Raw genomic sequence first — 24,691 nt, forward strand, 5'->3', positions numbered from 1 at the left:
TGTCTAACTATGATTCCCAAGAGAAGTTCACATAAAAAACAAAGGAGGGAGGGAGAGAGAGAGAGGTAGCTTAGAGTAGAGGCTAAAATTAAATTTTTTTCGTGGGGGATGGTTCGCTGCCTCATGGTATGGAAATGCGAATCGAGTCACGTGCACCCAAATGAAGAACAATATTGGCGTCAAAGCCAACCGGCGATATCGTGGGCTACGGCGGCAATGAACATTGAGTGAGCAGAGATCAATTACGACCCATATGGGCCTGGCCCAGCTCAATAAGTTATTGGGTCCAAGTCAAACCGGATCTGAGGCGCTTCTTGAGTTGTATATATACACACATAAAATGTGGATCGCTCCAGCCATAAGAAGGAATCCAGCCCTGCCTCTCACAAGGAGAGCACGATACGTTGAATTAGATGGACAAATGGAACAAAAAAAAAAAAAAATGCAACTTCGAAGGAGGGGGTGGGGGTGAAGGCCTTCCTCCTCCCCCAAAAAAAAAAAGATGCCATTTAGACAAAAAAAGTTTTGCAGCAGTCGCCTCCTCTTGACGTCGTCGAAGACTGCCCGGCAGGGCGGCGGGAGTGTCCTACTCCTAACCGTCGCCCCCACCATTCGGCGGTCTCTAGGGCATCAGGGGGTTGGCATTTGCATCATTGTCGCCTTCTCTTGATTTTGTAATAAGAAAAAGGTTGTGAGAAATCCGAGCGCCGTGTGGGAAATGATGCATCGTTGGCGTCATTCCTCATGTCCCATACAAACCCACTCAACCGAGAAGGACTTGGTGACTGTGTGCCGTCCATGTGGACGGTATAGCTGTTGTCTTCTTGCTAAAAAGAATGAACACCTCTCACCCGCCGAAAAGGACTCGACGAACGCGGGCCATCCGCTCACGTTTACTTCTGGGGAAGGCAGTGGCCTCGCCCTCCCCTATCCGGTAAGAGGTGGCTGTTGTCTCCGACATAATTTTAAGGTTGACATATATCTCACAACTTTAACAACCTAACTATTGGTTTTTCTTCAAAAAACCAAACTTTAACTTTTAATTTAATTCGATCGGCATTTGTTTTTCATCGATGCACTTCTGATCAATATTTGAACGGGAAAAAGGTAGGGAAGAAGCCATGAACGAGAAAAGGGAAATGAACTAAAATGGTGGAAGTCAGGCAGAGCCTTGTTCATGTACAAACGTCCTTTCATAATTTTAGAAACTATGTAGGACAACGCACAGGCAACGCGTTTGCCTTCGCAGCAGACAATCCGGAAAAAGGGAAAAGAGAAAAGGAAAGGAGGACGAGGACAAGCATGGGTAACTAAACCTGAGACGAACCAGGTTTTGCAATCCTGGGGCAACATCAAAGGCCGCACATGAGCCGAGTAGACCTTTCGAGCTCAACTGACAATGTAAAGCTCGAACTTGATTCTTTGTAACTCATTTCTATTAAGCACGTCTCATTTCTTTTACTCGTTTAACTCATTTAGTTGTCATTCATTTAACTATTTTATATTTTCAATTTAACATTTATTAAGTAATTGAACTGAATCGAGTTTAAACAAGACGAGTTCTTACAACTAGAATTTGACTTCAACATTTTGAGCCTTTTATTTACAAACGAAGTCGAACTCAAGTCAAGTTTTGACACTTAAAGTTTAAATCAAACTCGAACTGACTAGAGTCATTGTGCGGCCTTAGCCACTTGTAGCTTGGGTGGCTGCTCAGTCAGAGGGAATCCGCCTCGGGTGTAAACAAGAATTGCGCCGAGTTATAAATCGTTGGCGTTCTTCTAGCAGCAGGGCCGGCGATTCACCGAACACAGAAATGGTAAGACAAAGAAGTAGCAGGATAAACAGGTGGGATTGGAAGGATAAGATTTTGCGGAAGGTTGGCTTTCCCTTCCCCAGGTTACCCCATCCTGCCATCCCTATTTCTCATACGTCACCTGCTGCTCTGTTTTTTTTTCTTTTCGTCCCTTTATTATTATTTTATTGTTACTATCATTGGCAGTAGTAATAGTTGTAGCCGTAATAGTAACAAAACAGCAGTTCAGTTTTTTTAATTCACATCATGAGCAAGTCTTGTGTTCCAAGTAAATCCTTCAGTGCTATTTGCAGCCACTCATGCTTCAGAACGTTACCATTCCAAATCGCTACCCTACGTAAATAATATCTTAGCCCATCCATCAAATATTGTTACTGAAGAGATGCCGAAGCATGCAAAATCTTGGGCAAGAATAAATTTTTCAGCTATTCTTCTGAAAGAGGGAATCCATGATGCAACTAAAACAACTTACAATATGGTTCCAAACGTCATGCACATATAGTTTGTAATTTGAGTAACCATTCCTGAAAAGCAGAAAGTGGTAACCGTAAGAGGTCTACTGATGCCCACATCCTAGACATGCATTACATGCTTTCCACTTTCGACACCTTTAAGCCTGTTCATGCGAGACACTGATCAGAGAAAACATAATCAGAAAGTGGCTTATGGATAAATGAGCTAGACAACAACACACATACTAGGTTATGCAAAGATTCTACACAAACACCTTAGCGTTAAACATCTAAGATCTTCATACTTGGTACTTTTTCGCTCTAAACCAAAGACGACCTCACAGAATGCCATTGCTAAAATTCTACAAGTTGCCTACTTCAGTTAATAGATCACAAGTAGTCAATCAAACTTCACTGATCCAAGACATCTAACATAATTGAAGCATCGACATTGGCTGACTATGCAGCTGCCAATCCTCCAATGAGGTTTGAGCGTTAACATCCCTGCTGGAGGTTGGCCTCCTACCGTGGTTAAACCAAGAACTGTACGGCATAGCAATATAGCACAGACCAAAAAATGGCTGTTCAACAGACTAGAGAACCTTTAACGGCATCGAAGGAAACGTTTGGAGAGGCCCGACTTTGTTGGGGAGGTGGCCTTGCCCTTCACTATGCCCCTTCGACTAAATGGATCTAGATCTCCTGGGAAAGATTCAGGTCAGCCAAAATTGATCCCAGAAGATCCATCTCTGGCACGAGGATCTCAATAGAAAGCTGCAGAAATCCTCTGATCAGCGTGGCCACTCCAGCTCCATGCACACTTTTTGGTGTTTTCTTATAACATGGACACCAACTGGATACACATGCAGTTCCTTCCAATTTCAAGCCAAACCCCAGCAGACAACCAGTGACAACATTCAACTCATGCTTATCTCATTCCGAGTCACAGAAAATAGAGTAGACGCTTTCCTGACATCTCTTCCAAATTAAGCTTGACTCCATGTCCAAGCTTCCCATTCTTTTGTCATGCATAGACTTGTTTTCCAAGCCATCCAAATCCCCCAGATCGCTGTGTGGAAGGTGGCTCTCCAACAGTTCATAAGCCAGCTTGTCTTGAAGCTAGCAGCAAACCACCATTTCAGCTCTATAGCTAGATTTGAATGGGGCATGCCCTCTTGATTAATCCTGAAAGAAATGTTCCTCCATGTCTTGGACGCTAAGCTACATTTGAATAACTGACCTGCGCACTCCATCATCTTCTTCATGCAAATGGAACATCTTTGCTAGGCATATTTCTTTTCTTTCGGTTCAGTCTAAGGTTGGGAGACAATAGACAATGGCAAAGTAAGTGAATCATCACACTCACATTCTCCACTTCTCAGTCTTATTAATATGAAACAATGACCACAATTCCAGAGGGGAGGTGACCGGCAGGATGATTGTTGACTGACCAACCCCGTAACAACAAAAGAGTCTTGATGCCCATACACTGCAACGTGTTAGTAAAAATAGGCAAAAAGGATATAGTCAGAATTTAACATGTCCTTGATAAAGAATCACGAAGTCCCCTACATTCATCATGTTGTATATGGTGAGAGACATCTCCATAATGGTTGAGAACATCTTCATAATGATGAGGAACACGTAAGGGAAGAGGGGTTCCTCCTTTACATCAAATACACACTCGAAGACCCAGTCACCATGACTGCAACTGATGCTGAGGCAACATACGCAAGCACAATATCCACCCATCTCTCCTCAAACCCCATTTTCCCTAAGGAGCTACATAGAAATTCCAACTAACACAGTCATAAGCCTTAGTCATATCCAAATTTAGACAACAAGAGGGCTGAGTTGACTTCTGCATTGAGTCAGCCATCCAATGAGCCGAAAAAACATTGTCCACAATCCTCATAAGGATCAGTTTCAGTCTATTCGTGACGAACTTAGAGATGAACTTGTAAAGTAAGTTACAAAATGCAAAATCAGCGCCCCATAGATTTTCTTTATCAGCTTACCTGTCATTATGAAATTGTTAAGGACAAAGAGTTCAATCCTTACCAACCACCTGCCATTGGTGTCGGAAAAAGGAGACTGGAACGCCATCCAAGCCAGAGGAACTATTTGCATCAGAAAAAAAAATTGTTTGGGCTTCCCCCAAAGAGACTGGCTTTAGCAACTGTAGGACTCCTCATGAGTTACCATGGGCCCATCCAACATCGGTAAGCAAATCTCCTGAACCCTCCTCCAAAGTGAGCAAACTCTTGAAGAGATTTTGTACAAACGCATCTTATGATGCTCATATATGAGGGGAAGACGTTCTCATATTCAATGTTTTCTATCCAATTTTTAGCTTTTTTTCCTCTAACCACAACCAGAAAAAAAGTGGTTTTGATCCCCTCCTCCAACCGCTTCATTCTAACCATCTATGTCCAAAGACTGGCCTCCTAATTGAGGGTATCATAGAGCTCTTGAGTCTTGACATAGCATCGTAGCATAAGTTGATGCCCCATGCTATCCTTGATCAGCTTTGCATTGGCCCTCATCTAGTGGCAGAGGCAGGGGCCATGGAGACCCCCCTCCCACCCCCTACCTACAAAAATTCAATATTTTACATGTAAAATTTAAAAATGTTAGTTTAAAACCTATATACAAAATTTGAAAAATTATATTGCGGCCCCTACAAAGAAAAATTACTGGTGCCCCCTTGCCCTCATCTAACAGCAGCCTAGTGTTTCTAAACCTCTCAGCTGGGACCACCAAGAAATCCTTGTTTCATCTTGCTAAATGTGTCTTGGTGGCTCCAAGCTTGTTTATAGATTTGATAAGGAGTACCCACTTGTTGGAACGCTCCAATCTTGAGCCACCATTAAGCAACAATTGTCTTTGATCCCCAACACTTGTAGTTCCTGATCATCTGGTACTCAAAAGGGTTTCACAATGGAGCTAGGCATCGAATACATGCACCCAGTGATATGAGGTAAATATGGGTAGGACCTGAGCTAACTTATTGGCCCCCCGTTTTGGGTGCCAACCTATGTTCGTAAGACACTAGTTTAACATACATAAAATCACTATCCCTCTATCCCTGCTATTCGACCAAGTATATTGCTAGCAAGGATCTTCTAGAGTGGTAAGCCTACAATTAGCCAAAAAATTATCAAACGCATGACAAGACACTGCACTTGACCACTTCTAGTCTTATTTGTCTCCCCAAACAATGCACTTAAATCTCCTAACATTAGACATGGCAAGTGAATGGACTGATTAGATTACAAAGGCAATCTAAAGCACTTATCCAAGACAAGAGGTCAAGAGGGAGATATAACCCTCCTACAATAAAGACAAGTCATGGTGCTTCTCCAAGCATATCTAAGCAGGATCCAGCAATATACCTATGGAGAGAATTAAGTAGTTAACTGAGCTAAGTTTCATGCCCGTACAATCTGACCCTTGCCTTCCACAAGGTTAGCATTACCAGTAGTTGCTAGATTGTGGCTTCAATTAAACCACTCCACCATCCAATCTTCATCAATCATGGCATTAAACAAAAACAACCCTCCTGGGGCATGATCAGTAAGCATGGCAAGAAGGTGCCCTCTGACTGCCTGACGGGCTATGCCTCTAATTCCATGCTAGGGGGTTGTTTCCCTTTTTCGATCAGGGAATCTGGTGGAGGATCTTGAGATTTCTCAATTGCATCAGCATTGCTGAATCAAACTGTGTAAGGTCCCTAAACAAAGCATCTGCCTTTTCCCACTATTTACCTCAATATCCAGGGAGTGTACCACAAGTTGCCGATGATGCCACTACTGCCATAATTCCACTTAACCGCAACCCTCTCATTTTCCCAAAAGGTTTCCCTGACCAGACAACCTCTGCAATGCCTTTATTCGTTTTCTTGCTACAAAATATAAACTTGGGGGAATTTCTCCATCCAATAGGTCTATACATAGGCCTGGCCATCTGAGAGAAAGGGTTAGCCTGACTATCTACTTTCCCACTTGCCTCCTGCATGTCTATTCAACCGTACACATTGAATACGATCTGTTCAGGTAATTAGCACCATGATCCCTTTCATTAGGGGTCCATGTGACTTGTTCTCCTTAATGGTAAGGTTCTATAAGGACTCAAACTAGGTCTATTGCAAAGGCTAATGAACCCTCTGATGTAAACTGCCTCTCAGTTTGCTTTCAGAGGGTTAATTGCACAAATCTTAGAAGCTTTAGAGTTGACGCCACCATTGTAGCATTTCTCTAGGGGGTTAGTGTGAATTGATGTTATGTCTTTTATAAAACCGTAGTCTACCCTTGTAAACCAATTTTAGGATGATGGTTCTACTCATTCCCAACCCAATGTCCACTTCAGTAGGCAAAGCTACAACAGGAGAAGGTCCACATAAGCCATAGCAAAGTTGTTCTTAGCAATATGTCCGTAGACTAACCAACCTTGTAAGGATCCTTGGAGGTACCCTGCAAAACCAGCAGCTCACAAATATATACTCACTTCAAAGTTACACCCGGAGCCCAAAGAGCCAAAGGGGCGCAAACAGCAAGAAATTCATTGTCCGCAGCGTCCCCAGGCTCCACCATAGTGCCACCAGATATTCGCCACCAACTACCAAGCATGCTGCTCCAAAACCACATTCACCTCCTCCTCGATCCTCACGTGAATGAGGAATTCCCCCTACCAATCAACATGAGAGAAATGTTCCCGAAGCACATCCTCGATAGCTCTTGAGATGCAAAATAAAAGTTCATAACATCCTTGGATGTCGACCCCAGAAAGCAGGCGATTTCTATCCTATAGTTGTCATTTTCGATGCAGGATTTATCAAAAAAAGAAAAAAAATGATGTAAGTGTGGCAGGCACAATCACACATTTATACAATGCACATAGGTGTGGATGTGGATTCAACATCTTTTAAGAAAAAAAGCAAAAGTAACTTTACAAATGGTACGCATGAGAATAAGTTAACGAATATGTGAGCCTATGATTTATTTGACAACATCAAAGTGAAAATAGGATCCGATGTGCATTGGTACAATTGACTGTGTTTGACATGGCTCATGATTGAAATTGATGAGTTGAAGCAGAACCTTCACCTGGAGCCAGCAAGGATAAAGCAACCTCCTTAAAGAGTCTGTGTTGCATAGAGTCTTTACTTTTATAGACTTTTTTGTGACCTTTTTCTGGTGCTGCAAGATCAAGCTTAGTGTTCACCATCTAACCTATGGGCTAAGCATGTGACTGCACACTCTGAAATTAACATATTACAGCAGTTGTGATTGATCATTTTTCATTTTTCAGTAAATTAATATCATTATGCTATGATATCCCTCATTAAAGTAACATATATTTAATTTGATAATTCCTTTTTTAGAATTCGCATCCTACCCTTGCCTAAGAGGTCAGCATCGGCCATTTGGTGCCTATGCCTTAGGTCATAACCCACTGTCGCCAATTGCAGCCAAGTCAACACAATGAGTAATCAAAATTTAGGTCTGGAAGAAATTTATATTGGTAAACTAAACTACTAAGGTCTCGCAAAGTACAAACCAGTAAGTTCAGCCATAAAGTTCTGGTTCAACATGAAAGATTTGACTTTTATAACTAACGAACCAAAGACTCATATGGTATGAGACTGATCTGCCAAACAAGCTATATGCTTCTGTTTCGAACTACTGCTCAGAAGTTCGCAGAAGAGGCTCGTACACGAAACCACCTCATTATGAGGCATAAGAAAAACGTCTCAAAAAGCAAAACAAGAGTGCATCAATGAAATGTAGCAGCAGCATTTCAGTACAGCAATGCGAGATGTTAAACAATAGTTTGTGAAAATAGCAAACAATCTGAGTATTATAGTGGAAGAAAAAGGTAGAGAAAGAAGACAAATAGCAGAGGATAGTACAATGAGGAGTTTCACCAAATAGCTTCAGGCAATTTCATGTAGTTGACGTTGCTCCTGTTTCGGTGTTCCTGATTCAGGTCGGTGTAAAGAGGAGAGAAATACCGAAACTCATTTTTTCTGAACAAAAGCGCATGGCAATGAAGAAGAAACAAGAGAAGACGAGCCGCAATGGACGCATTCCGCCAAATCTAAAGAAATACCAGCCAAAGAGTTTCTCCATTAGAAGGAGGGCGCGTAGAGGAGGCGCCTTCTGCGACTGGTGGTTGCGGCGTTAGCCCTACCAGACTTGGCGACTCCTCCCACATCAGACTCGTCGTGGTACCAACCGATCGACTTTTGAGCTTCCGTCACAATGTGCGACAACCCTGAAAGAAGAAGATCAAAATAGTAGAATGAGAAGAGGATAAGCAACCACCAAGAAATACCATCCTCCCCCAATCGCAAGGAAGAGGGACGAAAATCAACAGGGAGGCAGAAAGAAACAAAGGAAAAAAGGAAGGTAAGGGAGTTGGGGAGCGAGAAGTCGTACCATCCTTGACGGATTTCTGGCGGATCTCGTGGAAAGTAGCGGAAAGCTTCCAGTAGAGGGGTCGGCCCACGTAAAAGAGGAGGAGCAGCAGCAGGAGTAACAATAACACGCGGACGCCAATTCTGAATGATGACGAAGCCATGTTTCCTTCGTCCCCACTTCTCCTACAACCTCAGATCGCAAGAAGGAGCACTCAGGGAGACACAGAAGGTAACATCCGTCTGATGCAATTATAAATTTTGGGAAAATAAATAAGCTCGCATACAAGTTTGACGAGCTAAAGTTTCCTACTCTCCCTCTCTCCCCCTCTCCGTGCACTGAAACAAACGTCGAGTGATGATCTCGGAAGGATCAGGGACTTGTGGGGACTTTCACACGTGGTCACACACAGGCGCAACCCCTTCCTCATGCCGTCATAAAAGTATCCCGCCTTGCCAGTTCCCATTTTCTGACCGACCTTCCTTCCGGATATGGATCATCCGGTTCATGGATCGATTCTTACATCGGGTGCTAGTGGGTTGGATTTTAACTGAACCTAACCCATACCGGCTCCCAGAAATGAAGATGAAGGTCTAATCAACATCGAGACAGGGTCCGAGCCAAAGTAATAAGACGGGATCGAGTTGGGAGTAGGGTTTGGATTCAGGGATTTTATGTAAGACTAGGATTGGGGAGATGTCTGTCCTCTCCTTGCTACGATGCCAGTTCAGCAGTAAAAAAATGTGTAAAGCAAGTAGTCTATCATTCTCTAAATGATGGGTAGCTCCATTTGATCGGGCCGGGTGGCATACAATAAGTATGTCCTTTATTCTGCTATTTTGATGGCGTCAAGAGATGTTGGTATTGGGCCTTGCAGGGCGGCTTACTTTATTCAACTCCGGCTACTCTGATGGCATCAAGAGACGTTGGTATTGGGCCTTGCAGGGTCGCATATGGCATATAAGTATCTTCTTTATTCAACTCCGGCTACTCTGATGGCATCAAGAGACGTTGATATTGGGCCTTCGGTGTATTTAAATGGTTTAAGGGCCGGGGTGTTGGGCCTTAGGTGTATTTAAGTGGTTTAAGGACAAAATCTGCCGATCCATCAAAATTTCTTATAAGGTATAGCATTTTGCCGAATGGAGTTTCACAGGCTATATGCAGTTGTGTGATAGAGCAACCAAATGTGTATCCGCTCCATGAAGTTGTTCTTTCAAGGAAGCAGGTGATATACACATAAACAGAAAAAGTGGACGTGAAACCCAATTTTATAAAACAGATAAAAGGAATAGGAAATAGCGACAACAGTTCATGAACATGTATAGAAAACTAGTAGATTTTCACTAGATACCTAGCACGTTACGTTGTTTGAGAGTGAATCCTTTTTTGAAGCGAAAGGCCACCATAGTCCGCCTTTGTAAGGCGCTATCCCCATTCAATAAATCATCTCAGCAGTCAGCACCACTGATTCTATTACATATACCAAGAACTAGAGTGGGTAATAAATAGGCATTCACACCAGCCACCCCACAAATGCATATTTCAATAGACGGTGAATAGCAAGATGACTAGATCACTGCCTTTCTTTTAAGAAAAAGAAAACAGACATAAAAATGTTAAAAGACGCTCTCTGCATACGAAGTCACGTCTTAAAACGTGTTTCTTAAACTTTAAACAACTTTGCCTTCACATCGCAGGATGTTGACATATTCAAAACAATCGACTCTTTAGTCTTTTGTAGCTTTTAAAAAGATACATCATACACATCATCAGATGTGTATAACCAAAAGTACTTGTGTTTTTTAACTTAATAAACATATTCCATAGATCTATAGGGTATTCCGTAACCTACCATGTTGTTCTTGTTCATTGTGATTGAACATATTTCAGCTCTTCTAAGAAACCCGTCCCTGACGCAAGCAGTGATAATGGTTGGATTTTTTGTTCCATTACAAACACCGGATTATATTTGCGATGACATCACAATATGTTTGTTGTAGTGGAATTGTTAATTCCTTGCACCGGTTCGTGAGAAAAATTGCATTTATCTATATGACTACATGGGGCAGCCACTAACAGAAAATTTCCCCAGTGTTCACTTGTACAACTTTCCAATCATCATCACAGTGAATTTCTTCAGCTACCCACTAAAACTAGGTAAGTCGCTGCATCAGAAATAAATCAAAGGCTTTCTGGTTTCATCTATTGACACCCGTTTTGCTATTGAGCTCAACCATGCCACGGACAACGACATTAGTCGACTGAATCATTAGGTTCATCACTTTCCATTTGCGAAATAACCATCTTTTTCCTCTGCGGCTTAAGAATTTGTAAAAGGCTCAGATTTTTTGTTTCTTTTTCAACTTTTCGAGAATGGAAAAACCAAATCTTGCGTGGAAGACCAACTGTCGCTGTATACTTAGCTCTGCAACTGTGAAATTGAGAGGTAGTCTCTTAGAACCTAACAACCTTCACTCAGGAATTTTGCCTGACAGGTGACAACGAGGTTTGAACCACAGCAATTTTATGTAACATACAGAGTGACCAGTGGAATCATCTATAGTATTATTGAGAATTCCTGTAAGAAATGTTCCACACGAAAAAAATTTCTTTTACCTGTATGAGACTGTTCTCGAAGAGGGAGAGAGGACTATGGACATGTCACATGTGAAAGGAACTGTCATATGAGAAACGGTCATTCTCTTACTATGAGATTTCAATTGCTGCTGAGGTTTTCCATCAAACACTTTGTAGGCAGCCCACTAGAATCCAGAAGAAACGAAAGCATAGAGAACCGGAATTGCCAATAAGAACAAATCCCCGCAAATGCCGAGAGTATCAAGATCGTACGATTAAATCAACGTTTGTACAAACCACGCCCATAAAGATCGTCGTCGAGCCTTCAGAGGCTCTGTCATCGTCGATATATATATATATATATATATATATATATATATATATATAGAGAGAGAGAGAGAGAGAGAGAGAGAGAGAGAGAGAGAACCTGTGGTGACGCCGGAAAAAGTGAGGCTGAGGGGACAGTGGATGCCGGAGACAAGGCGACGGCGGCCGGCGGGAAATCTTCACCCCTCTCTTGCGACGATGGAAAAGGATAAGTTTGTGACGGTGTCCTGCAAACGGTCGCCTTCGCCACGGAGGGAAGCTGAAGCACGACGACTTTTTCCCACACAAAATTTCCTCGAATCCGGTCCGGCTCCGAGGAAACTTTATCCGCGTTTGAAATCCGCGGAAAAGAAGTCTGCGAGGAGGCATTAAACATCCCCATAGTGTGTGTCGGTTATCACTTCATGGTTGAAGCAACCAGCACCATGGATTTATTCTAATAAGGTGAGGATGCATTGATTTGAATGGGCATGACCCTAAATACTTGTGGATTTGATATGGCATGAGGAAAGAAGTAAGGAAATACATGGCATGAAGTAAAGAAGTTTGAGGACCCTGTGTGTATGCGTGTGGTCGATCGATGTTTTTGATGGCCTTAAATTAATTTGCTGCAACCTGTAATAGCAGTGGGGACACTCTCTGCCTTTATTTTCGTTTTCCCTCTTCCATGTACTCCTGCTTTTGTGGCAACTGTTCCTCTTTAACCAGTGGATGTAATGGGGAATGGGTGGGCAGTGAGGAGAAGGTTGGTGGAATCTCATTAATTCATTAAGGCCACCAGGAGGCCTCACGGTCCAAGCCAGCCAGCCTTCCAAGAAAGGCCATGGCCCATGGCGATGGGGAAAAGAGAAGGAAAAAGAACAAAAAGATGCATCGACATGCATGCTGTGGCTGTGGCTGTGGCTGTGGCTGTGGCTGTGTTCTCTCTCTCTGTTAGGCACACATACACACAAGATTCACGACGACTCCAGCAGTGCAGCGGCCAAGTGGAGCTGGCGATGTCTGCGTGGTGAGCAAGCAAGATGCCGTGGGTCTTTACCTTACCTTAAAAAAGCGATTCATTAAATTTTCCTTGACCTACTTTCTTCCACACAGCACTCCTTTCTTTTGCCTGATCGTAGGGAGGGGAGAAAGAAAAAGAAAAGGAAAACGCGACCTCTTATCCATAGGGTCGCGGTATATAGGAATTTGATTGTGTCGTTCAGGCCATCCACTATATTTTTTAAGTACATTTTGACATAATTAACTACATCTATAGACTTGGCAAGTCCAGCATCAGAAAATTAATGTAAACGTTAGTTCTTACATCTTTATATTTCTTCCAAAGGGTAGGATAGCTAGTCACCGAGAAATTCAGAAGCCTTTCTAAACTCCGCTCAATGCATAAGAATATAATTCTCTTTGGATAAGCGCCGACCCTCACTTTGGAAAAAAAAGTGAGTTGAATCACTAAGTAGGAGAGTAAATTGTATCTCCTCAGGTTTTGCTTATCGAAGTCGCCGTCTTTTGAGCCACCAAATTTACCTTTTTTTTTCTTGGTTTACATGTCATGTTTTGTGTTTGGTGGAATTGGGCAGATTGTAGATTGCTTTCATCAGAAAATAACATTTTAGAACGTCCTAGCTGCCACGTTAATTTGTTAGACCTAATTGACGGAAAGCTTCAACTACAAGCCTTATGGGGGAGAAATTTCATCTTTGTTGTTACTAAAACGAGATAAAGAAAAAAGGCAGCTCATGTTCGAGATGCGAGAAGTTAGAAATTAGAAATTAGCGTTGACTCGTGATTGAAAGCGAGGCTTTTGTGCCTTGGGGTGGAGGCAACTTGTCTTGATTTACATCGGAAAGGAATTTTGATCTTTGTTAGGGATCCAAATGATTGAGCTTGTTTATTGTCTGCTCGTATTTGGGCATTTTTCAAATTAAGAAAAGAGAAACATATTGTTCTACGGCATTATGTAAATGAGGGCTGATGTATCGATGATTGATGAGGGAATTAAAAATGCATGTACCTCAACGCTAAACCTGACGGTTTTGCTCTTAAAAATGCCAAAATTTGGCTAGGTCCAACTTTACATGGTTAAATGTATTTAGAACGGGTGGAGATGTTGAAATGTAATATTACTTGTTAAATAGTAGAAGATGCCTTTGTACGTGATCCTTTTAAGAAGATACAACTGCTTTTGGATGGAGCCGAACTACCCCATTCCCACCCATGGAAAAGGATGCGATGAGTAAGGTTGAAGGCATTGACCAAAGTCAAAAGGAGGTAGGGATTCGCCCTTCCTCCTTGCTACTAGGGAGAGGGAGATACAAAGCAAAAGGGCTGGGCGGCCCCGATGATTAGCTTTGAGCGTCGAAAGAGCGTCCGTGTTTGCACATACAGTGTAGTGGTGGTTACCGACGCCTAAAAGTAAAAGGGACTACAGTAGGCTTGGGAACAAGGGACGGGAAGAGAGACGTTTCTACATGGGCCTCGTTGCCCGTGCCCCCACCTACAACGTGGCACTCAGACAGGCTCGGCGCCACTTCCGAACCTCAGCTCCGTCAGATGCGGCCCCAGGCTCGGACAACCGTTGGGCGTGCCCCCGCTAGCCGTACGAGAGAGAACAGGGAGATGCGAAACAACAAACGGAAGGGCACGAAGGTGTCACTCCCCATTAAACAAAACAGGGGAAGGAGGGCAGGGGCGTTGCTTTGGCTTTCACTCAGCGCCTTCTGTGGAAAAAGCTAAAAAAAAAAAAAGAGAGAGAGAGAGAGAGAGAGAGAGAGAGAGAGAGAGTGGAGAAGACAAGGAAGGGAGGCGACGAATAAACAAGAGGGGAAGAAGGGACGAGGTGGTGGCGTCGTGGAGAAGTCTTCATTCTTTACTTCTGCTACTACTGTTGCAACTACTGCTGCTGCTACTACTACTACGACGACGACGGCGGCTGCTACCACTGGTCCACTCCTGCTACTTTCCAGCTGCAATAAAAACGATCACGCCCCTCCTCTTGCTCGTTCACCACAAAGAGAAGAAAGATGGAGCCAACCGTAACAGATGGTTAATCGCTGCTTTTCTCCATCTCCCTCGTGATCGATTCTTCCAACTCATCATTTTTTATACATCCGCCACAAGGAGTAGGGAAGAGCAAGGAGATTCACACGTATATAGCGGTGGGGGGACGAACTTCATCAGAACCACCTTCATCAAGCATCTCTTCTTATTCTTCATCTCCCCTGTTTGTCTCATCTTGCCCACCACTTCGCTGTCGCCTTTTCAGGCCAGCACCCAGAAAGCTATTTCCCGACAAAGGCAGGGATAATGGGTGGGGGTACCAGAGCCACCGCCACCGTGGCGTCGTTCCTGGATGTTCTCATACTTCTCAGCCTCACCACCATGAGCACGGCCATCTTGGACCCGCTCGACTTCCTGGCTCTTCAGTCAATCCGGAAAAGCTTGGAAGACATGCCGGGCTCCACATTCTTCTCCTCGTGGGACTTCACCTCCGACCCCTGCACTTTCTCTGGGGTGCTTTGCGACACGGAGGCGCAGCCCAACAAGGTGGTGGCGCTGAACCTAGGGGATGCGAGAGCCGGCTCCCCTGGTCTAATAGGGAGGCTGGACCCTTCCATCGGTCGCCTCTCCTCGCTGGCGGAGTTGACGGTGGTTCCCGGCCGCGTTTTTGGGACTATTCCGGACAGTATCGGCCAATGCAAGCAGCTCCAGTTCCTGGGCATCAGCAGGAACTATCTCTCCGGCCCCATCCCCGACGCGCTCGCCGGGCTGAGCAGGCTGCAGACCCTGGACCTGAGCTACAACCTCCTGAGCGGGGCCATCCCGGCAGGGCTGGGCTCCCTGCCCCTGCTCGCCAATCTCATCTTCTCCCGCAACAAGTTGTCTGGACGGATACCTCCTATCTCCTCTCCCGCACTGACCCGCCTCGATCTCAGGCGCAACCTGCTCACCGGGCCCCTTCCCCAGCGCCTTCCCCCCTCTATCACTTACCTCTCCCTCTCCTGGAACAATCTCTCCGGCAACGTCGACCGCGTCCTCAGCCGGCTGCAGAGGCTCAACTACCTGGACCTGAGCATGAACAGGTTCACCGGCAGCATTCCTGCCGCCATGTTCGGATTCCCCATCACGTCCTTGCAGCTGCAGAGGAACCTCTTCACGGGGGAGGTAGCCCCCTTGGACCAGGTGACGATCCCCACCGTGGACCTGAGCTACAACCTCTTCACGGGCCACATCTCTCCCCTCTTCTCCTCTGTTCAGAACCTCTACCTCAACAACAATCGGTTCACCGGCCAGGTCCCCGGAAGTTTCGTCGACAGGTTGCTTTCCTCCGGCATCCAGATTCTATACCTGCAGCACAACTATCTGACGGGGATAGAGCTGAACCCGACCTCTGCCATTCCCCTCACCACTTCCCTCTGCATTCAGTACAACTGCATGATCCCTCCCAGCCAGGCGACATGCCCTCTCAAAGCAGGTACACAGAAGACGCGACCTACTTCGCAGTGCATCCGACTCCGCGGCTGATCCCTACCTCCTCTAGAACCCACCAGCTTCCCCGCCGGGTAATGCTAATAATTGCGCGTCCGGGTACCAAATCATCCATCACCATTCATTACTTGTTATTTCTGATTTTGGGAGCTATTACGGTAGGCTGGCCGGCGACGGCTACAGGGACACCACGCCCAACCCGTACTTGTGTCTGCGACATGCTTTTCATTCTTGGTATTGATTCTTTCATTTTTGGAGGGCGTATACATATACATACTATATAGCGTATAGGAGGGTTCGATTTTCTTGTTATATCGGCTTTCATAGTTTCCTCCTTTTGTTCTATGAACATCGTTATTTTGTCCATGTAACTAGGCGTTGCTTGTGAATTGAAGGAAAGTAATAAGAATTGAAGGTTGGGATTAAGCACAAACAAAATATGTCTGATCTGCTTTCTCATGGCTGGAAGAGATCATGTGTATGTATAATGTCGCGAGAAGCAGAGAAGAGAGTGGGCGAACCATCCCTCATATGTGAGGCCGTGGGGTGAGAGTGGTTTGGTGCAGGAGGGGAAGGCACACATAAGGGATACTGCCCTCTCGCTCCCTTAACAAGAAAGAAACTGAGGGGTAAAAGATCGGTTGGCGTCTCCATCAAAGAAAGGAGGAGGGCAGAGAAGAAGAATGTGTGTGTGGGCGTGGTTTGGACGTTTTCCTACACTTGTGTTTTGGATGGATATCTGGAAGACGAGAAGGATGGGCGAGCATGATTGATTAGTGTTTAAGTTTGCTGTGGAGTGGTGGGTGATCATGGCTGTTGACAACAAGGGCAAGTCTCAAATCCCATTCTAATTTAGGTGCTTGCTTCCCGTATATATAATATTATATGAGTTTGTCGTTGTTGCCTCGGGGAACGTTCCGAGGAAGCGGCTGCATTGCATGGGCAAAATTTAAGGGCTTCCTTGCGATGCAATTTCTTTTGTCTCCGGGTACTAACACTACTGTAGGCGCTCAAGGAAAGTGTCGGTTGTGTTCCGTGTAAAATAAACATTAAACATCAAGGCGGGGGGGAAAAGAAAAAATGACGCTCATTTTCCTTTTCAAATGTCGAAGTCGATCCACCACTCCGGATTTCGCTTAAAGTGATCCAACTCTTCCCTGATGTTTTAGCATCGCCACTCAATCGATTCAAAACACTTAATTTGGGATGCTCGAATACATTGCTGATCTCCAATGGAGGGGAGGAGAAGAGGCTGAGATGGAGATCTTGGAACGGCCAAAGGAGAAGAGGCTGAGATGGAGATCTTGGAACGGCCAAAGGAGAAGAGGCCTCCACTTGGTTAGGCTAGGCAAGGCATCATCATTCATCACTCCGATGGATAAGGCATCTCGATCGTATAATATAATTGAAGACACAAGGTCTAGTCCCTCCAACTACTTAACGAATTTTCCTTTACTCATTCCTAAATCTTCCTGTTCAACGGAAAACAAAGCATTTTCAGAAGCCAATGTCCAATGCATCAGATGATTCAGCTCCCGTTCTAATCCATGTCCTAAATATGTCAAGTATACTAATCGTGATGTTCCCCCAATACAACCACCAATGAGGCAGTAAATTTACAATGTCACATAATTTTTTAGAAAAATCTGCAAACCTTTTTTTGCATAAGATAAGGAATGGAACTATGTTTTGTAAAGTACATTAAAGTTATTCAGAATCAAACCAATCAATCAATAACCATGGCCACGCAAGGTTCAATATTCCTTTCAAGTTAGAGCCGATCCAATCCAATCGATAAGAGGAGAGTATCTCACTGACTTGCGGTACAATATTCCCACTTACTCGAGAAGTTTAAGAATCATGGTGGGTCTAGGAATCCGGGTTAGGTGGACCAAAAAGAGGTGTCTCACTCTCCAAAATATAAAATGGTTCTAGAGCTATTATACCACCTCCTCCCTCCACTCTAAGTAGGCCAAAGAACCCCCTCTTAGTTCATGTGCTCTAAAACGCCAAGAGTGTCTAAACAATGTGAAATTCATCATAAAACTACAAGAAATCAAGATGCACTCAAAGCACTACGAGAGTTTTCTCAAAACAAACGCATTCAATCAAATTTGTTGCAATATGAAAATGTGATAAACAAATCCATCTTGTCCTCAATTATATTTATACATATAAATAACGTTTTTAAACAACATATGGCTTTTCGTGTCTTTACATATACTAAGTTCACAAATCACCATTCATTTATAATAAAAGATATTAAAGAAAAGAAATATATTTGATCAGATACCTTGCCTCGATCATATTTCAAACAACCATTTTCAGCCATGAGTATTAGAATAGGACTTAATGATTTAACTCGACCAATGTATGCCCTTAAGTACTATGTTTAAAAGGACTTTCGAGGAGCCAAATTTTTTGGGATGTTCATAAGATGTGAGGAACCAAACAACAATTTTTCATAAAAAAAACCCTTAAATTTACTTTTTTTAATTTTTTTTTTTAAAAATGGCCATTTCAGACATAACACATCTTAGTTGAAATGTTAATGGAACTGAATATTATTAAAAATTCAATACAGATTGAATATAACGTTTTAGCCCTGTACTTTTTTTTTTTTTTCTGACAGCCTAATCCGTTAACGAGAAAAACTGAAACAATCAAGTAATTTGAATATGTGATGATTTATTAAAATTTCAGAATCTCAATACTATTCAAATTAGAGCAGAATTTATAGTTCAAAAATTTGTCTCAGTTGCTGACCTTATAAATCAACAAGCAAAAGATTAACGGCTAAGATTTTTGGGAAAAACATGCATAGTAGTGTTAGATTTCAATTTAAATAGTTCTCTTAATTTTAGATCTATAACTTTGGAGAAACAAAATTTCTGTCAAAATCTGATCAGAAAACAGAGTTTACTCACATTAAAAAAACAAGGACTTCTTTGAGGAATTTTTACGAGCAAACAATAAATCAAATTTTCATGCAATGAATAGTGATGTTTGTTGAATATGTCAAGAATTTCCCACAAATTGTTTTGAAATAAATTTCTGTAATCATTAAAACACAACTACATTCGAACAATCATGTAACATCATAAGCACTATAGCATACGCATGTGTTGAACCTATGCTTGGACACAATAGAAGCTTTAAGCAATACATTCGATTCGGTTTTTTTTTTTTCCCTTTAATATCCATCATCAAACACTCAATTTCAAAATCATAAGGCAATTCCATATAGTATGCAAGATCATAAAATAATAAATAAATCTAGTTTAGCATGTGGTTTTGCTTAACTACCAATACAGGTTAGTTGTCGTACCTTAGATTTTCTGGCAAATCTAACTCAAAATTACTCTAAGGAGTACTTGTTTCGAATCTTAAATAAATTTATTTTGGTTCATTCATAAATTATTCATAGATGAAATATCTAAAGTCAACTTATTCCCTAAACCCTAAATATATAACAAAATATAAGTTTCATATATATTATATATGAAGGGCATAATAGGCATGATGATGGACAATTATGTCATTATTGTTTTTAATTAATAATAGTTACATAATTCTTCTCCATTAAGCTTATTTCTTCTACACATTAAGAGCAATTTATACCTGACTATTTGGAAATTTAGGTTACCATTTTATGATAACCACCCAGTATTCAAGAATAATAGTCTTAAATGGGCATGGTTCTCACTTTTTAGGAATTACACCTAAAAATTTTAGGAAGGTCCATGCTTCCATACAAGATATTAAAACAGAATTTTACTAAAAACGTTGGGTGAGCAAACATTAAATAATTACATCGTTGCCACTATATTTTTTTTCAAATTCATGTCCTTTCATTTCAAATCTTAGTGTGACATTGTCGATCAAAATCTGAAATCTCAAATGTTATGTGAACTCCAAAATATAATGATCTTTTGAATTAAAAATTCTTACAAAAATCCAAGGTCATTACGGTAGGGATGTGAGAAACAACGGAGGCTATTTAAGCAGTCCGTTTGGCATGTAGTGAGTTTTTTTTTTTTCAATCAAATTTGTGAAGATGGAGATGGCGAACATCAACTAAATTAGGCAAACCATAACCCGTGTGGGAGATATGATAGAGTGATTTGAATGTCTTTAAATAAATGTTTTCCTTTATATAACGATGATACTTTTGTAATAGGCCATAAGAATTATGATGGATGACTGAAACACACATTCCCAAGGTTTGTTTAGTTGCTGAGAGGAAGAGGAGTCGATTTCTGACTCGCGAAATGGTTTCGCCGACCTTTCAGTTTCGGCACACCCACTTCCTCTCTTCTGTCATTTGTTTGTAATGGCAGCATTGCGTATCAACCGGCCTTTTTTTTTTTTCTTTATTTACTGTAGTAGACCTAAAAATTTAAGTCGAGAGGAACACCTCTACATACATACATTTAAGAGCAGAGCCACTTAGAGGTAATTACACGCACCAGCTCCACAAATTTTCATTATTTTTGTATAGGTGCTTTTAATTATTTACTTTTATATATATATATACTAGTAAGTATAAACATTTTTGAAATAGTACCCAGAACTTCTGTCTCGCAGCTGTACAATGACATGTGGCTCTCTGCTCTTACCGTTAACCATATCATTCTTTTTTCTTTTATTAAGAAGGCATAATTGAAGTAATTTAAAAAGATAAAACTCGAGAAGAAAACACGATATATTATGAAAATAGGTTTTTTGGATTAAATTGAGAAGCCAAATAATTGAGTGAATCGACGATGGAATGGAAACAAGATTGGAAGAGGTTATGCGGTGTCTTTAAAGATCACAAGGCCAACCAATATAAAAAAAAGAAAAAAGAGCTAAAGAAAAGCACTGGATATGGCAGGCACCATGGAGCTGAGTCGAATCCGCCACGGAGAGCTAATTTCCTCTCTCTCCTTTTTCATGGCGATCATCTCTGGCTGCTCAATCCCGCAAACGAGTGCAAGTTTAACACGTGGAGTTTATCCAATCGCTCTGGTTGTCTGTCCAGCTGAATATCACCACGAAATTTGTTTTGCATCACAAAAAATGTTTAAAAGAGTTGGGCCACATGTTGTTGGACCAATCAATCTCCTGAGGATTTTCGAAAACCCACTTCTTCTCTTCTTTTTTCCAACCAAAAACAAGAAGATGTTCTATGCACCAGCTTTTTGCATCTTTTCTTTTTCTTTTCTCAGTAACCAACGTTTTAATCAGATGCGTGTCACGGCAAGGAAAGGAGAAAGGCGCTTTTCCTGTGATGTGAATACACTATAGTTGCATGCACCACCACAGACTTGCACGTCCCTCCGTCTCCCTGAGACCGATGGGAGCGCAATGTCAGCAGCAGATGAAAGCGAAGGGCCATGCCGGCAAATCAATGTTCGACCATCAAAAGCCTCGCTCGGAGGTCGATTTATGGACACACACAAATGTGTATTAGTGGTGGAGATAGAGATTGCAGAGCCCTGGGCTAGAGTCACATTGTTTATCTTTCTGCTGCTTGTGTTAAAACAGTTTTTTGGTGTTTTTGGTCTGGCGCCTGTTCATCTCCTCCTGTAAATATCTCGTTTTTGTTAATAAACCAGGCAGGGAGCATAACTCCCACCGTACCTTGGATTGGAATTGTGGATGAGGAGGTGATTAATTACTCCACAACTTCCAATGGATGCGTCCTAACTATTTAGCTACCCAAGCAAATGTATCCACCGCCACCACCTCATACCGTTGCCGTGCAAGGTTTTCATTACACTCCTTCTCTCCAAGCAAAAGGAGATGCATTACTTTTATCAAGCGCAGTACGTCGTGGCGTTTCAAGAGCGAGTTGAATTTTATCTTCCTTCCACAGGCATGCTGGTCGGACTGGCATACCAATCTCAGCCCTCCTACCTTTTCAGCAACCCACTGCCACTGATCAACCTTTCCACTCCCACTGATCAACCTTTTCCACTCCCACCGACTGTGGACTTTAACTACTCCTGAGCCATTAAAAAACTACGACGAAAACGCAATTTATTTGCTTTCTTTTTTATTTTGTTGTGGCAAACAACTAAACCGGGTGTCCAATCACCACCCAACAGCGATGTGACGGTGAGGGGAGATTCGGAGAAATGAATTTTCATCGCATCGCAGGTGTGATCAACTTTGCGGATAACAAGAAGCCAGAGGGTCTCCGGCTAAAAATGGGATACAAGTAAATTTTTTATGCCAAGTTGCTTTTTGCTTACCTCTCCATGTTTTTATTAGGGGAGAGAGACATGGGTGGTTGGAATCATCAATTTCTTTTCTTTTTAAGCATTTAAGAGGGAGGGAAGCCCAAGATGTGCACAGAGACCTTCCACCGCTTTTTGATGTCCATCCAACCCTTTAATACCCCCAGTTTCTCTGACCAACCAGTGCTGGTTGGGCCAGAATTAATGAGAACTTGAGACGTTTTCTTTTTTTTTTTTTGCTTTTTTTTAAACTGTTTTTTGTTTCCCTCACACCAAATTTGTCCTTTTTTTAAATTATTTTTCATTTCTCTCATACACCAAACTCAATAGTATTGACCTTCATATTAAGAATGCCATTATCAGGTCAAATAAATCGATTTTTGTCCTTCCCTCTTCTCCCTTCTCATCTTTTATCTAAAGTGGCGTGAAACAACCACCCTCGCCCTTGTTGTTTATAACCAACACAACACCACCTTTCCTCCATATTAGGGTTTTCGTGAAAATGATGTTATGTAGCCGTTGGGGTTACGTGGGCAGCGGAGGGAGGGAAGTCTTATAAAAAGCCATACAAAATGCCATTTGATTTCCCACCCCTCTTTCGCCGCCATCCCTTCCCTTGCATTTCCTGCCTCTCCGTCCTCCACCCTTATCTCCTCCTGCGCCTCCTTCCCCTTCCTCTTCCACTACAACCGTTCCCCTCTTTACTTTCCCTCAAGTTTTCCTCTTCATTTTCTCCTCAGCCTGGTCAAGGGCAGGTAGCTGCTTCTCGCTAGCTACTGAAGCCGGTGCCTCTTTTTTGGAGGGGGGGAGGAGAAGGAGGGAGGCTTGCTGTTTCACAAAGAGATGGCCAAGAAGAAGGTCGCAAAGGCATCGAGCAATGACGGACGAGAGGAGCCCAAGGGCAGGTCTCCTCTCAACAGTGAAGACCATCAGACTGCCAACAACCTCAAATCTCTGAATGACCTCCTCGTCAGACAGACGATGGAGCTCAGGCAACAGGTAGCCGGGCTGGAGAAGTTGAAGGAAAAGCTCGAGTATGATATCTCGCAGGCAGAGGAGAGAGCCCAAGTGTTGATGTTCGAGAGGGACTCCTCCATTCAGAAGCAGATGGACTCAGAAGAAGAACGTCGCATCTCTTCTGCCATTCTCGACATAGAGAGAATGCTGGGCGCCACTATCATCTCCGCCCAGGTATCCCAATACAGCCAGGAGAATGACAGATGGGAGAGAGAGCTCCTGTCTTATCTGCAGGAAGCGCGAGAACAGCAGGAAGCGCTCCAACACTCGTGGAGGATAGAGAAAGAAGGACTCGAGAATGCCATCTCCAGCAAAGAAGCCAAGATCGCAGAGATGATTGAACTGTGTCGGTCAATCGACAGGTCATGGAAGCTGGAGAAGACGGTGCTCGAGAAGACCATCTGCTCTCAGGAAACCAAGATTTCCGAGATCGTCAAGTTGAAAGAGGCCATTGAAGAGTCTCGGAAGACTGAGACAGAGGAGTTGCGGCGGACCATATCCGCCCTCGAATCCGAAACCCGCAGGATGGTCGGGATAAACGAGGAAAGCAAGAAAATCATCGGCCAGAGGGACCTCACGATAGTGGAGCTACTGAATGATGTGGCAAGGCTGAAAGAGAAAGTTCTGGAAGTGGAGGAGTCTCGTAATGATTTGTTGCACACCAATTATCGGATGCTTACGGAACTGCAGCAGTCCAACGATGGCTTTTCGAGGGCCAGGAGCGACAACGAGGAACTGAACACGATGGTTCTGAAGCTCAAAGGTGAGATAAAAGTAAAAGATGCGCAGCTCAAGTCGTTGAAAGAAGAGATGGTCTTGCTTGAGGGCAGGGCAGCAGAATGGATGAAGGGGTATGAGGGTGCAAGCGCCTTAGGGGAGAAGGTGTTGTGCAAACTGCGGAGGACGGCGGAGATGCTGATGACCTCCGAAAGTGGAGAATTAATGACAACTGCGTGGACGGGAGAGGAAGAAGATGATCATGAAGGTTTCTGGAGCTACAAAAAGGAGCTGAAGACCATCTGTGGGGCTTTCAAGAAGGAGACAGAGAAAGTGCACGAGATGGCGCAGAAAATCGACAGCATGACGGCTGAGTTGCTGGAATCTGAAAACAGGAGGAGAAGTATGAATATGTGGCACGCTCTACTATCAACACTCACGGGCGCCGGCGCTGCACTTACCGTTGCTTTAGTCGCCAAATTGCGTTCGTGACTCTCTCTCTCTCTCTCTCTCTCGCTCGCTCGCTGTGCTTTGCAGTACTTTATGCCTTCGTACTTTATGCCTAAAGCTATAGAAATGCAATCTAAAGCTCTTCCTACGCCTCCCGAATAAGCTGGTGTTTCTTTCTTCCCCTTCTGAGAAGTTGAGCCTCCA

The 24,691-nt window shown here is 43.1% G+C and overlaps 3 protein-coding genes across 3 annotated transcripts; 2 read left to right on the plus strand and 1 right to left on the minus strand.

The window, feature by feature from the left end:
• Positions 1-8,023: 8,023 nt before the first annotated feature.
• On the minus strand, positions 8,024-12,543 carry LOC116250569 (uncharacterized). Its single transcript, XM_031624283.2, has 3 exons — positions 11,695-12,543; positions 8,709-8,872; positions 8,024-8,544 (listed from the first exon to the last, which is right to left on the minus strand). The coding sequence occupies exons 1-3, from the start codon at positions 11,961-11,963 to the stop codon at positions 8,399-8,401; spliced, it is 579 nt and encodes a 192-aa protein (XP_031480143.1). The 5' UTR covers positions 11,964-12,543; the 3' UTR covers positions 8,024-8,398.
• A 1,724-nt stretch (positions 12,544-14,267) lies between these two features.
• Positions 14,268-16,391, plus strand: LOC116249664 (LRR receptor-like serine/threonine-protein kinase ERECTA). Its single transcript, XM_031622851.2, has one exon. It carries the CDS (start codon positions 14,898-14,900, stop codon positions 16,113-16,115), a length of 1,218 nt encoding a protein of 405 aa, XP_031478711.1. The 5' UTR covers positions 14,268-14,897; the 3' UTR covers positions 16,116-16,391.
• Positions 16,392-22,861: 6,470 nt separating this feature from the next.
• Positions 22,862-24,637, plus strand: LOC116249712 (uncharacterized). The gene has a single exon (XM_031622928.2). The coding sequence runs from the start codon at positions 23,147-23,149 to the stop codon at positions 24,527-24,529; it is 1,383 nt and encodes a 460-aa protein (XP_031478788.1). The 5' UTR covers positions 22,862-23,146; the 3' UTR covers positions 24,530-24,637.
• Positions 24,638-24,691: the final 54 nt, after the last annotated feature.

This window comes from Nymphaea colorata, chromosome 3, assembly GCF_008831285.2.
Source record: "Nymphaea colorata isolate Beijing-Zhang1983 chromosome 3, ASM883128v2, whole genome shotgun sequence".
In the NCBI taxonomy this organism is placed as follows: Eukaryota; Viridiplantae; Streptophyta; class Magnoliopsida; order Nymphaeales; family Nymphaeaceae; genus Nymphaea; species Nymphaea colorata.